Genomic DNA, 16,604 nt, shown 5'->3' with positions numbered 1-16,604 from the left:
GGGTGGGTCTGCATAAGTCCTAAATCTGTGCAGGCCCTTTAAAAGGAGTCTGTTGAGAATTGACAGTTTCCTCTGCTGCCCCAGCTGCCACTGGTTTTTACAGGCAGTAGTTATGGGGATTTATATTTCTGGTGCTGGAACCCTGGGCTGCTGGGTGGTCTGGTTTGGGGTCGGGATCCCTTGCTTCAGAGGTATCCCTTGCAATTTTTATCTACCACATGTGAACGTGGACTGCCTGCTCAGCTGCCTCTCCTTTACTCTGTGGCTCCAGGCCTCTCCACCTCTCTCCGAGTCTCCACTCCTCCTACCCTTCTGGATGAATGTGGCTTCTTGAAATCCTTGGTTGTCAGACTTCCATACTGCTTGATTGTCTGATGGTTCTGGGTGATATGTGTTTTGTAGTTTAGTTGTAATTTTTTTTCTGTAGCTGTGCGAGGAGGCAAAGCATGTTTACCTACACTTCCATCTTGACTGGAAGTCAGCTGGCTAGTGGTCCTGGCCATGGACCCTGCAGCAGGTCTGGCACTTGACTGCAGTGCTGCATGACTCATACTTTCTCAGTATCCTCCCTGCGGCAGAGCTGCAGCCATGGCTGCCCTTATCCTGCACCCTCCCTGTTGCTCACAGCCCCTGGCACCACCCCCCAGGAAAAGTACCTTGATAAAACAAGTGGACAAGTACACAAAGATATTCCTTGCATTATAATAGCAAACAATCACAACAAATTTAAATTTTCATCAAAAGGAAACTAGTTCAATAAATAATAATTTATTAACAGTAGGATCCTGTTCATCCATTCAAAAATGAAGTGAATGTACATTAATTGACATGTAAATGTACTCGCTTTATTATTTAGCAGAGAACAGGTTACAGAATACTATGTACATGAATTAACTTTGGTTTAAAAATATTCAAAATAATTTTAAAAATACATAATTTTTCAATTCATTTCTTGAGTGGTGGGGCTATTGTAATTTTTCTCTGTATTTGTTGGAATTTGGTATTTTTTCTACAGTGAATACATGCTATTTGTTAATAAAGATGTTTTAAAATAGGACATATGCAAAATCAGTAATTTTATAATGTCATAGAAAAACAATTACAGGAATGGTGACTCAGATTAACTGTGAATTTGAAGAAATTGTTCCAAGTTCAAATCCAAACTCCCAAAATGAATTCGAGGAAGCCAGCTTGCATGCTTATATGGACTACAGTGAAGTCTTTACACCTATTAGATGTTCAGGAAAATGGCCAGAATTTCCAGGAGAGATCCAAGGTAAAACATTTATTTCCATTTTTATAAAACATTTTTTACTAATATACAGTTTTATTCCAGTGAGTTTGTTTTACTAGATTTAATTTTTTATTTTATTAAAGATACTCACCTACAACAGAGTTATAATTCCTAAGCTTTGCCACATTAGAGAAATATTTTTCTCTTTTATATTAATCCCCTTATTGTAAATTAGGTTTTTGGAGTTTAAATGTGTTGGGCATCAGAATAGCCTCAGAGATTTGATCACAGTTGCTCACAGCACCTGTGTACGGATCTGATGACAAAGCAATCTGGTGTAACATTAAATTAGTATATTATTAAGTGGTGCTTATATTTCATTTTCAAAAATACCCTAAAGATTTTCAATTTTTCTCCCTCATGTAAAATCACAATTCAAAGTAGAGATGGCTAATTTCAGTATTAGGTCAGGAAATTTGTCCAGTTTTTAAAAATTAACCATAAGCAATAATTAAATATTTTATCCAAAATATATTTCAAATATTTCATACTACTAGAGGGTGTGGAATTCTTACCACCTTATAAAAACTTTCTAAGAATTACCTTTCTTGTATGTATAACTGCCTAGCCCCTTTTTAAATAAAAAAAAATTTAAGACTCTGTTATATAATTGCTAAAATAAAAAAACATAAGGCTCTGTTATATAGCTGCTATTATCATTTAAGATATGCCATAGATTGAGCATGAAAAATAAATTGATTCTTTTGTTGCTATTTTATATAGATAACATATATTGTGTATAAATTTTTAGTGTTGGCAAATAGGTATGTGATGATATATAAAGAGTTAAATCCTTCCTATAGTTTCAAAAGAGAGATAGAGCAATTGCATTAAAGACTAAACTTCAGAGCATGATATAGTAGGAAGAGTCTAAATTTGGAATTAGAAGATTTTCATTGTCCAACTCCACCCTTAAAAAGTTGTCCAAGTTTGGGACAGTTACTAAAAATTTCATGGTTTTCAATTTTCTTCTATAATTTCATTTTATTTATTCTTCTAATTTCTTATAAAAATTTTATGTGGGTCAAATTTTATACACACACACACACATAAAGAGATGGTTTGTAAAAAAACAAAAAACAGGCTACCCAAATATAGCTATTATTTTTAATGTGGCAAACTAGAAGCTACTGTTGGCAAATTTAATAATATCTGTTGTCCCCTTCCACTAGAATCAGAATCTTCATTACAATTCACTGAATGAAAATATGCTTGAGTTTCCCAAAACAACAGATTCATAGATACAGAGGACAAACTGATAGTTGCCAGATGGAAGGGAGGTTAGGGGGCTGGGTAGAAAAGGTGAAGGGACTGAGTGCAAATGAGCAGTTACAAAAAGTCATGGGGATGTAAAGTATACAGGATGTAAATATATCCATATATTTGCCTAGAGTCAATAATGTTGACTATGTATGGTGCCATGTGGGTACTAGACTTATAGTGGGGGAGGGTTATTTTGTGAGTTATGTAAATGTCTAACCACTATGCTATACACATGAAACTAATATAATATTGAATGTCAACTGTAATCGAAAAATAAAGAAATATTTTTAAAATGCATATGAATTATTCATATCCTGTATTTTGTTTGGATCTTGTTTCATTAGATCTCCTTCTTTTTAAGGCTGAACATTATTCCCTTGTGTATATATACACCACATTTTCTTTATCCATATCTGTCAACAGACACTTAGGTTGTTCCCATACATGGGCCATTATTTATAATGCTGCAAGAGAACATGGGAATACAGATATCTCTTTGAGATAGTGATTTCATTGGCCATCTGTTTCTTCCTTCACAACATTTATATCTTTTTTTATCTCATTGTGCTGACTGGGACCTCCAGAAGCAATGGCAGTTGCTATCCTTGTCTTGTTTCTTACAGAAAAGGAAATGTTTTAATGTTTTGGCATTAAAAATGATGTAAATACCATTTCATTGTTTATGTCATTTTAAAGGATGACTCATTTTCAATGTTTACATCATTCTCAATGGTGAAATGTTAGAGAATTTACTTTATTGGGTTGAGGAAGCTTCCTTTTGTTCTGAGTTTGCTGAGAGACTTTGATCATGAATGAGGATTGACTTTTACTAATGTTTTTCTACAGCTATTATCTACATCTTTACAGAGTGTCCATCTACTAAAAACTTATAGTCCTATAATCTAAACATAAATTGTTTTACTATGGTGATCATGTTATGTATGCATTACCTTATTTTAAAATATTAATGTTATCTTGGGAACATTTCACTGTATACTTAAGTTTTCTTCAAAAGCATGATTTTTAATGACTGAAGTTTTCTTGTGGTAATTTTTTTTCTTTTAAGAAAAATTTTTATTGTATGTTTCCATTAATGACTGAAGGTTTTAGCCTCATTTATGATTCATACACTTGAGAACACTAATGTTTTTAAGTTCAAATGTGTACATGAATGTATGTTTCATTTCCAATTATTTCATTAAGGTGAATGCTTGGAAAAGGAATTATTTGATATAAGTATTTTTTTACCTATATGTTCACTAGCATGATATGAGAATACCCTGTTCACACCAACCTTATAATTACTAGGTATATTACTATTGATGTTGTAGTAATATATTTATATAATATGATCAGAAAAATATAGTATTTTTTTACTTGCACTTTAAAAACCACTGGAGCTTAGTGGCCATTTACACATTTTTATTTTGTGAAATGATTCTCTTTGTCATTTTTCTATTCTTATATTTTATCTTTATATATGAAAGATATCAATAACTCCAAATCTGTTTACTTTGAATTTAACCAGTCCTGCCAATGTTTTCTTTTCCTTTATGGTTTCTTTCATTGCTTTTATACTTAAAAAATTCTTCCTTGAATTAGATAAATATTTATTCTTGTTTTCTTTAAGATTTTGGTTTAAGTTTAAAACTAAGAATAAGAGGGGCAGCTCTAAGGACCCTAGAAGCAGGACATGACACAGGTGGCACATCTCTGCCACGGGGTCCCAGCATTCCACCTCTGCTCACCTTTTTTCCTACAAGTGAAAGAAAGATGAAAGAGAATACACTGGATGAACGGGAGCAGGAAGAAGCCATTGCCCAGCTCCCATATGTGGCATTCACCAGGTGTGACAGCATCACGTGTCTCACGTGCCAAGGGACAGACTACATTCCAACAGAGCAAGTAAATGAGTTGGTGGCTTTGATCCCTCACAGTGATTAGAGATTGCACCCTCAGAGAACTAAACAGTATGTCCTCCTCTCTGTCCTGCTCTGTCTCCTGGAATTTGGTTTGGTGACTTTCTTCCTGTTTCCACATTCAGTCCTTGTGGATGATGACGGCATCAGAGTGATGAAAGTCACATTTAATAATCAGGACTCCCTTGTAATCCTCACTGTCAAGGCCACCCTGAAAATCAGGAATTCCAACTTCTCTGTGGCCGTGACCAGCCTGCCCAACCGAGTTCAGTAAATGAACATGGTGGTTGAGTCACATGTGACAACTAATAGCTCCCTCATTTCATCTCAGAGCAAGCAACTGGTCAATTTTACCATGCAGGCAGAGATGGGAGGATCATTTTCCTGTGTACTTCTGCATATTGCCCAATATCCAGGTGTACAACATAGTCATCTTCAGGAGAACTTCAGTGAAGATTTCATACATTGGCCATGTGACCGAGAGCTCCTTGGAGATAGATCACTATGTGGATGGTGGAACAAATTCCTCAGGTGTTTAGAAACTGCTCTTGGTTCTTCCATGGCAGCACCTCTCAGAATACACACAGCATCTACTTCCAGGGCCTGAGTCCCATACCTGTCCCTGGTGGTGGAAGCAGAGGAGAAATTTGTTCCCTTAATCCCCAGCACGCACCCTCCTGCCGCTTGGGAGGAAAACTCACCTCCAGGATTATTGATGTTTCTCCAAACCAGCAGAACCACTGCCCAGTACCCAGTCTATGCCCAGCAAATAGTAGGCACTCCAGGTTTGAAGAATTTGATTCAGATCTTTTCAGCTGTTCTTGGAGCTGGTATAATTTGGAAGCATTCCATGGTACTAGGTTATTAACCAGACTGACATGAAGATAGGACTGTTAGTGCAGCCGCACAGAGAGGGGACACTTGAATATATAAAGGAGAGCACAGCCCATTCGATAATGTGAAATTTTTTTGTCTCCCAAATGCCTAGTAACTTTTTTTAAGCAGAACTTTTTTTTCTTGTAGAAAGTATAATTGTTTTTACTAAGAGTCTATGTGGGGTTTGATTTACCCTTCATCCATTGGCTGGAACATGGACTGGGGATTTGGTAGAAAAATAAATCCTGCTTTTGATTCAAACAATAAAAATAAGAATAAGAAATATTTTTCCAAATGTTTTGGCAATTGTCCCAATATCATTATGGAATATTTTTTTCTTTCCCAATGATTAGAAATGCCGCTTACATCATATGCCAAGTTTTTTCTCCACGTTAGAGATTTTTTCTGGATTTTCTATTATATTCTTTGATTTGCCTGTTATTGTGTCAGTATCATACAGTTTTAGCTGTCTAATATAATTATAACATGTATTAATAGTCTCCTTTTTATTTTTCCATACTTTCATATCTATAATCTTCCAGATTTACTTTATAACCACTTTTCTAAGTTCCAAAACAGACCTCTTGAGAAATTTAATGTTATTGGGACTTCTTAGAATTTTTACTTTAGTTTTTTTAAGCCATGAAAGGGTTTATCTTGCCTTTTAAGGTTTTTTAAAAAATTATCCTCATTAAATGGTTCCTCCATATACTTTTTGCACATTTTTGTTATGTTTGTTACTCAATATTTGTATATTTGTAGCCATAATGAATTTTTCCATTATTTTTTAAACTCAGTTTTTATATATATTTGAAAACCATTGATTTTATAATTTTGACCAGCACCTTAGGGAACTTCATTTGTTTTTATTTAGTTATCTTGTTTTTTTCAGGTATCTTCTGCAAAGAATAAACCTGTCTTCTTTTCTATTAGTAGACCTCTTTTTTTTCTGCTTCTTTTCACAGTTAACTGGCAAAATTTTCTTTCCTTGAAATAGTTTAACATTCCTCTACAATAGAGGAAAATAGTCTCCCCATATTTGTGCTGGTACATATAATAGAAGTAATAAAGTCAGAGCTCCAGGGAAGGCTGTATAGCCATAAGAATATAAGGAAGTAGATTTCCTTTGCTGTACAAAAAATTTTAGTTTGATGTAGCCGCATTTGTTTATTTTTTATTTTGTTTCCCTGGCCTGGGGAGCTATATTTGATTTAAAAAATTGCTATGAGCCATGTCCAAGAATTGCTGTCTGTATTTTCTTCTAGGATTTTTATGGTTTGAGGTCTAACATTTAAGTCTTTGAATTTATTCTTGTGGTCTAGAAGGTGGCCTAGTTTTATTTTTCTGCATGTATATGTCCAATTTTCCCAACACCATTTGTTTAATAAACTATCTTTAGCTCACTATATGTGCTTGCTTCCTCTGTCGAATATTAATTGACTATAAAGATGTGGGTTTATTTCTGGGCTCTCTATAATGTTCCATTTGATCTATGTGTCTGTTTTTATGCCACTAGCAGGCTATTTTGATTACTATGACCTTGTAATATAGTTTGATATTAGGTAGCGTGATTCCTTCAAATTTGTTCTTCTTTCTCAGGATTGCTGTTGCTATCCAGGGCCTTTTGTGGTTCCAGATAAATTTTTGAAAGATTTGTTCTATATCTGTGAAATATGTCCTTGGAATCTCGATAGGAATTACATTGAATCTATACATTGCTTAGGGTAGTATGTATATTTTATGATGTTAATTCTTCCTATCCATGAACATGATACATGCTTCCACTTAATTTGTATCTTCTCCAATTTCTTTCTTCAGTGTCATAATTTTCTGACTATAGATCTTTTACATCCTTGATTAGGTTTATTCCTAGGTATTTTATTCTTTTTGGAGCAATTGTGAATGGTATTGTTTTCTTAATTTCTCTTTATGTTAGTTCATTATTAGCATATAAAAGTGCAACTGATTTCTGGATATTAATTTTGTACCCTGCTACTTTGTTGAATTTATTTATTAGTTCTAGTAGTTTCTTGGCAACCCACAGAATGGAAGAACATGTTCACTGATACATCTGATGAGGGGCTAATATCCAAAGTTTATAAAGTACTTACAAATCTCAATACCAAAAAAACCCAAACAACCCAATTAAAAAATGGGCAAAGGATCTAAATAGACACTTCTCCAAGGAGGAAATACAGATGGCCAATAGACATATGAACAGATGCTCAATGTCACTAATCATCAGAGAAAAGCAAACTAAAACCACAATGAGATACCATCTCACACCTGTCAGAATGGCTATCATCAATAAATCAACAAACAATAAGTGCTGGCAAGGATGTGGGTAAAGGAGAAGAACACTTTTGCACTGTTGGTGGGAATGCAGACTGGTGCAGCCACTGTGGAAAGCAGTATGGGATTTCCTCAAAAAATTAAAAATGGAACTGCCTTTTGACCCAGCAATCCCACTTCTGGGAATAATATATCCAGAGGAAATATAAACACTAATTTAAAAGAACATAAGCACCCCTATGTTCATTGCAGGGTTATTTATAATCGCCAAGATATGAAAGTAGCCCAAATGTCCATCAATAGATGAGTGGATAAAACTACTATGGGCCATTTACACAATGGAATACTATTCAACTGAAAAAAAAAAAAGGAAATTTCACCCTCTGGGACAGTGTGGATGGGCCTGAAGAACTTTATGCTAAGTGAAATAAGCCAGTCAAAGAAAGATAAATACCATATGGTTTCACTCATATGTGGAATCTAATGAACAAGTGAACTCACAGGGAAAATGGGGACAGACCCATATACATAGATAGAGAACAGGATGATAGCTGGGTAGGGGGAGGTTAGGGGATGGAAGGACTGAGCAAAAAGGAAAAGGACTCATGGACATGAACAACAGTGTGGTGATTGCTAGGGGGAAGGGTTATAAGGGGACTAAATGGTAATGGAAAAAATACAATAAAGATTAAATTTTAAAAAGAATATAAGGAAATAGTACCCTTGGTTAAAAACAAACTACTTTTGTAGTTATAAAGAACATTAATTGCGGTGTTATGCTGCCATCTAATGGCTTAATCTAAAAAGCGTGGTTGGAAAATAAGAATGTCCAGATGGACTCCCAGTAATAATACCAAGAGGAGCCTATAGGAAGGGAAATGAGTAGAGGGCCTGAGTTTAAAAATGAAATGTGAAAATGGGGATACAAACAAATGCTGTTTGGGTTTTTACTATTAATATAACTTCATTAATATTTACAGAATGAATGTACAAATGAACTGTCTTTTTAACTTTTATTTTTTATTTCATTGTTCTTCAAGTACAGTTGTCTCAAAATATGCAATGTACAGCAGCCAGGACCATCCCTTTGCCTGCTGCTAACTTGATGTGTCAGAGGAGAGCTTGTTATATAAACTAGCCTCCTAAGAGATTGTTTATCTGAACCTGTTAAGTTCCTGACAATCTTGTGGTCCAGAGCTTCCCCTTACACACTAAGAAAACTAGCCATGAGTTCCATATCTAAACAGGGCATATCTGAGAAAATTTAAAGATGGTTCATTTGTATTGACCTGGAAATTCCACCGTTGAGATGGTCCCGGCTGCTGTACATTACATATTTATTAAGTGTATACATACCAATGGGTCATTGGAGGCATCACTCCATGCTATCCCTCTCTGATACCATTCTAATATTATCAATACTTAACTGAAATACCACTGCCCAGAACAAGAGACCATTGCTTCCCTTCAAGGTGTCTTTTGCTTTTGGGAGCTTGGCTTTCTGAGGTAGTTGAGGAATGGGTCCAGGTTTTACATTTCTTCCCTTGGTTTCAGAAACTCTTAAAGCCCTGCTGCAATTAGCTAAGATTCTAAAGTAACCCAAACATGGTAGGATGGGGATAGAGAGGAGAAATTTATTCTAGGAATTAACTGTTAGTTGTAGTGTTTCCTAATATGTAACATATATTATACTTCTCAAGTAGATCCTTTGCTCTATATCTTTCACTGTACCTAATTTTATAGCAACATATTTAAGTAAGAGGCTGACGGTGACCAGAGGGGAGAGGGGAGGGAATTTCAAGGGAAAAGGGTGAAGGGTTTGCAGAAACAAGTATAAAGTACACATGGACAATAACAGGGCCGAGTAGATGGAAATGGGAGGGAGGTAGGGAGGGCTGGGCGGGGGTGGGGGGGGCAGAAACTGTACTTGAACAATAATTAAAATTTAAAAAAAGAGTGAATCAAAGCTAGTCTCACTTGTAGCCCTTGCAGACCATCTCCATTTGCTATGTCAGAGTCTCTGGGGATAAATTGGAGACCTTAAGAGACCTTGCAGAGAAGAAAAGACTATAGTCATCAAAAGTCAAATGCTATTATTTCTTTACAATTTGTCTAGGCTACTGTTGGCTATTTTGAAGTATAAGACCACAAGAGATTTCCCTCTACTGATTAATTTTTGTTGAAAAATTATGTCATTATAACTCTCAGGATATTTAGTTACTACTCAGTGTACTAAATGATATTAAAATTTATTGAGCTTTTACTATTTACCACTACTATTTATCTGTTTTATATGTGTAGTACAAGGAAGAGCTAAAGAATTAAAAATGTATTTGAAAACTCCAGCATTATCTAATGGCTCGATAGTGTCTAGATCCTTTTGTATAACTTTCAGATTTTATTCTTTTATATGTCTTATTTCTTTTCAGATTTGTTATTTGATCATGAAGAAATACTTTTTGCAGATAATTTGACTGCCTATAAAAGTCATCTACCAACATCGCGTACTTTGTTGAGTAAGATAAAACCATTTTTGCTAGAAGACCCCCCTTTAGACTTCAAAGAACAGATCTTCAAAGAAGCTAATTTTTTCGGGTACTTAATCGCCCAATGTTGTAAATATTTTAAAAGGAGAAAATATTCTCTTTATACTTATAGGTCTAGATATTACCAATAATAATATCTTATCAGTATTCTACTTTAATTCTAATTTTAATCATTGTGTAGTTTTATTGGCTGCATTTAGTGTGCAAGTTGCTATTAGTAAGCACTAATTTAATGTTTTATTTTTTGTTAAGGGAATGTTTCTCTTACCAAGGAGATTTGAAAGATCTTATGAAAGAAGATTTTTACATAGCTAAAGAGAACTTTTGTCGGGAGGAGCTAGAAGATACGGTAGGTTTAAATGAAGCTATAGTACCTGCTTTCAGTAATGTTTATAAAAGTGGTAAAGCATACTTTAACAAAATTAGTAATATATCTTGACTTGATAATGGGTTGAAAGCGTGTCAGCTTAGACATTAAATTTACTTCTAAGATAGTGGTTCTAAACCTTGGCAATACATTGGAATTACTTGGGTAATTTTAATATAATACTGAAGCCTGGGTTCTACCCAGATACATTCTGATTTAATGGGTTTGGTGTCCAGCCCAGTTATAGGGAATTTTAAAACCTCTCCCAATCATTTTAATCATTGAACCTGGTATAGGACATTAAGTGATCGTGTGGACATTAAGTGACCATTTTCTATTTAAAAATTGGAGACTGGAGGTAAAAATGTTTATTTGTGAGTTATACACTTGAAATATATACTTGAGCTGATTTCATTGAAAGAATAAGGATGGTCTGAGCATACATTTTAGGTGCTGCCAGTGATTAATAAGGAAGATAGCATCTTTATACATTAAAGGTCAGTCTTTTCAAAGGCAGTCCCTCTGTTTTAGTATACAGTTCCAATTGCACACAAAGGTATTGTATGATGTTAGTATTGCATGTAAAGAATTCTAGCAGTTGAGAGCGTGAATTACTTTTCACAGTAATAAGCTAAAAAAACTAGACCCAGGTAGATTAGATGCATTTACAAAATTACTTTAAACATTTTTTTCAAACTGCAAATGTTTTATATTTGGGGTTTTTCTTAAAACATTCAAAGGAAATATAGATATAGAGTAGTTATAGATAAAGATATACAGATACAGATATAGAAGTCTTAAGGCATTTAAAGGGTCTCCTTACAATTAAAAATGTTAACAGATATGGTAAAAATATTAATTTACCTATTAACTCCTTTACTCCATTTCCCCTCTTGCTCGCCCATTAACTTTGAGAGTTGAGGAATTCAGTTCTGTAGGAATGAAAGGGAAACATTCCAGGGAGTGCAGTAAAAATCCATTCCATTCCATCTCCCCCTTTTCATTTCTCCTCATTCACCACTTCTCATCTGCTCTAGTGATGGTTTTTAACTTAGAATTTTAAAAGTTTATTAACCTAAAAGAAGATATTTCTGCATCTAGGGATATTGTACATCACTCATGTAATCAGTGTCCATAAAGGACATTACTCAGAACATTGCTTATTATGTAGCATAATATATTTTTGGCTGCTGTACCTCCATTTTTTAAATATATGCATAGCATTAAATTTTTTGAGGGTGGGTTTAGTTTAAAATTTGGTATACCAATTAAACAAACATGTCTGTTTATGAATTCAGAAATCTTTATTTGGAAAACCTAACTAAAAACGTTTTTAAATTATATATTATCTCAGCCGTTATTTTTGCTTGACTGGGAAGTAGTACCTCCAACCTTCAAACAAGAAGTTGATATTCCATCATTTTCAGAATTGAAGGAGTTATTAAATTTGATGCCAGAAGTAATAAATTATGAAGATGAGAATGAAAAGCTTTTCAAAAGAGGTAAGACTTAATTTAAAAAATTATTACTTATAGCCCTGGCTGGTGTAGCTCAGTGGATTGAGCTCAGGCTGTGAAACAAAGTGTCGCCAGTTCGACTCCGAGTCAGGGCACAGGCCTGGGTTACAGGCCAGGTCCCCAGTGTGGGCCATGTGAGAGGCAACCACACATTGATGTTTCTCTTTCTCCCTCCCTTCCTCTCTCTCTAAATAAATAAATAAAACCTTTTTAAAAACTTATTACTTATAAAAACTATTTAATAATGTTTCTTATAAAAATTCTTGTTCATTAAACTTTTTTCTGAACCTCTAGAGTTTTAAAGAGTGTTCTGCAGCTAATATGGTGAAATTTCAGAATTATTGATGAGACTCTTCTCATCTTTCTTTTTATATGCTTACAAACCTAAAATATCTCTGAAAATAATCTAATTGTTTGAACACAAATAAATCGAAGACATTTATGACTATACTGACTTTTTTAGTTGTTTTTTTTTATAGAATGACGAAGCCTAACAACTTACATGCTAACTTTAGTTAGGTAGAGAAGGCTCCGAGTAAGTTTATGATGCATGGAATCAGATGGCTGGTAGAGTCATAACCTAAAACTTAGATGGTTTCATCCCAGATGGACTTAGTAAATATTGTTGAATTCTTTGTAGTGACAATTTCAGCCCAAGTATTTAACTCCCCTCTTATAAATTGCAGTCAAAATGATGAAAGACATATAATATTAGCAAGGAGTGAAGGGGATTTGTGATATCCATTGAGAACAGGGGTGCTTGCTATCTGTAGAGTACAAACTTGAAGGGATTCTTGAATACAAGACTCGATCAGGGGAATGATCAGCCTACAAATCAAAGCAAGGGATTGAAAAGCTGACCTGAGTAAATGAATCTAATCTATACTAAGATTTGAAAGTATAGCAGAGCTCAAAGTTGCAGGGTGGTATGGGCTTTTCAGCAGTACACAAATCTAGGAATGCTAATGGAAAGACGAGTGAATGAGATTACCAAAAAATCTAATACACTAGCACTTTGGCTGATAGTAGACTTTCTTCCTTTTCTTTTTAGATGTTACAACTAACCATGGAATTGACATTGAGCATATAAAATGCAGCTCCACAGACATTTTGACCATTCAAAGCCAATACGAAACAGAGAGCAATGAACCAGGTGGAAATTTTGGATAAATCATTGAGTTTATTAGAGGTTACCTATATATGATGTGAAAGTACAATGCATTTACTTACAAAGTCTATGAGACAATTTTCACGTTTAAAATTTGATTATTGTAACCCAGGGTGTCATATTTTTCTTTTATCTGTTCCTTTACATTTGTACTATCATTAACTCGTTAGCCTTCTAGCATCAAAACTGAATAATATACAGAGAGAGTTACAAAGATGGAGGAAGAAAAATGGGGAAATAGCATTAATATATAAAAAATAAATCTTATAACATAACTCAGTAAATAAAATTTTATATTTTCTCTCAGAATAAGCAATCTTGCTAATCCCTTTTATATTTTTGTAAATTTAACTTTTTTAATCTCCCAAAGTAATCCTATCATTATTGTTAATATATAATTTTATCAAATTTGGAATCTTAGCATCATCTTTTGATCCAGTATAATGCTAAATTGTGTTGCTTCTTAACTATGTTGATGATACTCTTATTTAGTTACATTTACAGTTAGATTACGTAAATCATCTATTTGGAAGTTTACTTCTTTATTTATGAAAGTTGACAGAAACATACTATTTATGAATAAATGAGGATCAGTTTGTCAAGCCCATCCTATAAATACATAACTCTGCTGGGTCACCTAGACTCCAGACTTTTTAAGGTGGAGGATTACCCACCATTAATACTATTTACTTAGCATCACCAGTATATACTATGCAGAGTACTATCCTCTAAGTACTGACAACACAAGTCATAAGAATTAAAAGCATAATCACACATGGAGCTCTTAGAATTTATCTCATAGAGCAAACTCAGTAAAGTTTAGTTGTCAATGGATTTTTTGAAAACCACCAATATCACAGTTGAGACACCAGGTGATGTATGTGTAATTCCTTGTGTAGATGGAAAAGTAAAACAGTTATTTTATATTTCAAGTAACCCAAGTTTTTATTGAAAGTTTTTGTTGAACATAATAACTGCTAGCAAAAAGTTCTACATTATATGTAATTTTATTCAATGTTTATGTAATATTATGATTTTTAAAATTTTGTGTATTCCAGAAAAGTTAGAAGAAGAGTTAGAAATGCCACTATCTCCTCTACACCTAACGAACCAACATTCTTCTGTGAATTCATTATGTACAGAGCTTCAGATGTTTCCATTTTCTACTATTTGTAAAATGTAAGTAAGGATTACACCTAGAACTCAAATTGCAATTCAGATCAAGCAGTTTTTAATTAAATCTCTCCATGTAAAGGCAATTTCCAGGATACCTCTGTGAAAGAAAAAAAAGTCTAAGAAATAGAACAGTGCCTACAGCAAGCAACTGAAGGGAATATATTAATATACATGTACATACTTGTTTTTATATGCATAGAATATTTTAGAAAGACACAGAAGTATTAGGTAATGTTAGTTGTGTCTAGAAGGGAACCAGGTAACCTGGAAATATGGGAGCTAGTAGTGATAGAGCCAGGATCTTTTATACTTTTAGTATTTTGAATGTGAATATATTACCATTAAAGATAAACAACTTGAAAAGTTTAAAAGATTCTGGCATTGGAACAATCTGCTTAGGATATTGCCACTGGATGCTTGTCAATGGCACTGCCTCTATTTGGCACTCACTGCCATGAAGGTCAGCATAGAGGTGTCCTAATTTGCTAGGGCTTCCATAACAAATACCATGACTTAACAGCAGACTTTGTTTACCTCTGTCAGTGTGATATTGGTATTGGGGGAACCAGACAGCACCAAGTATTGATCCATAAATCTGTTCAATACCCCACTGTTACTGTGCAGATGGTCTGTAATCTCGGAACTGTTACAGTAGGACTGTACCATTGTGCTCCAGGTTGAGCCAAAGTTGCATAGCTTAACAACCCAGCATCTTTGCCCTCTGAAGGAAGCCTGAGATAGCTTTGGTTGCTATCTTGTACCATGTGGCATATGTGTAACTTAATATTTTCCAAGTTCAACTCATTTGCTGTCCTGCAATAAAGCTACCCATTCCTCTGCTTCTTATGCCCCTTATGTCCCTTACAAAATTAGGAACATGACTAGTATAGTCCCCTCTTCCTTATGGTAATCCTGGAATTTAATGTGTCCTAAAATAGCACATTTTCAGGGAAAGTACAAAAAAATTACAAGTCTTTCACAAATTTTCCCCAAGAGTGGGAACAGTAGCAGCTATGTGCAGGGTTTTGAGTTCTTACCTGAGATCTGCTGATCTATCAGGAGAGAATGCTGTTCGGTTACTGGGGGCAATTCATCACACACTGCTCAGGCTCCTGTTAGTGGCTTCTGGAAGGTGTCACAGTATGAGATGGAGGAGGCTGACATTAAGGGTCCTACTTGCCTTCATATTCTGGCAAAGAATTATGTACCTCTGTGACACAGAGAACTCTACCATGAATTAGAACTGCCCGTAGCAGACGTGAGCTCTGAACAACAGCATGGGACAAGCATAGAAACCACCTAGAATTTGTCTAAATGCTTTGAGTCCCTTTGCTAAAAGTGCCAGATGTTTATCTGCAAAACTTACACTGTTATTTTTAATGCTCTTTTACTGTTTTATTTATTCCACACTGCTGGATCCGTCTGTTCAAGCAGATTGGCAAACTGAAACAGAAACTAGGAGAAATTAGTGTAATTTTGAATTTCAATCAGATATAAAAAATATTTACTTAAACAATAATAAACTTTTAATCACAGAGGTTATATATCTACTTATTGTTATAACTCAAGCATCTAATGAGAATTTATGAAACTTAAGTCATATCTGTACATTAGGAATTACCAAATTTAAAAAGACTTAAATTAGCCAAGGTACTAAGGCCATCTGAAACAGTTTGAAGAAGTTGTCTCATCACCACTACCTTCACTAACAAGTGGTAAATCACTTGTATTTGGTTTGTGAACTATAAAAAGTTAAAAATCCCTATTTTAAAAATGGATGTATACCTCAACTATGAAATACAGAAAGTATTAAAATTAAAATACAACAGAAGGGAAAAGTAATACATAATAATGTATTTTTTACTTGCTTTTATGGCCCCAATTACTTTTGTTTCAGAACACATTTTGATGGAAACATGCCCAGTTAACACATATTTTCAGTGCCTACCGCATATAAAACTCTATGCTAAATTTTCTGGGGCTAAAAAGAAAAGTCTATGACATAAGATTTTATTTCCATGTCAACTGATTACTGAATTGTGAATATATTTTTATGTATGACCAAAGAAGATATCAAATTCAGAAAGAGTCTTCAAAGATTTCCATTAAGAATGAGAATATTTGTCTATATTATGGTCTCCTGTTGGACGTGGCTTGCCTAAATATTTCCCCTTCCTTTTCACTTT

General features: G+C 34.3%; 1 protein-coding gene and 1 pseudogene across 1 annotated transcript in view; both read left to right on the top strand.

Annotated features, from left to right (window-relative positions):
* The window catches only part of SHOC1 (shortage in chiasmata 1), a 63,634-nt gene that overhangs the window by 14,031 nt on the left and 32,999 nt on the right, over positions 1-16,604 (top strand). The window contains 6 exon segments of the mRNA XM_045840835.1: positions 1,092-1,276; positions 10,074-10,239; positions 10,443-10,554; positions 11,912-12,059; positions 13,126-13,227; positions 14,313-14,421. Of these exon segments, the coding sequence (XP_045696791.1) occupies positions 1,092-1,276; positions 10,074-10,239; positions 10,443-10,554; positions 11,912-12,059; positions 13,126-13,227; positions 14,313-14,421 (822 nt within the window).
* LOC123819830 lies at positions 1,681-5,015 on the top strand (annotated as a pseudogene).

Source organism: Phyllostomus hastatus, unplaced genomic scaffold (genome assembly GCF_019186645.2).
Source record: "Phyllostomus hastatus isolate PE091 unplaced genomic scaffold, TTU_PhHast_1.1 phas_contig_34, whole genome shotgun sequence".
NCBI lineage: Eukaryota > Metazoa > Chordata > Mammalia > Chiroptera > Phyllostomidae > Phyllostomus > Phyllostomus hastatus.
Note: the sequence above shows the minus strand (reverse complement) of the source record. Positions and strands in the feature narration are given on the sequence as shown.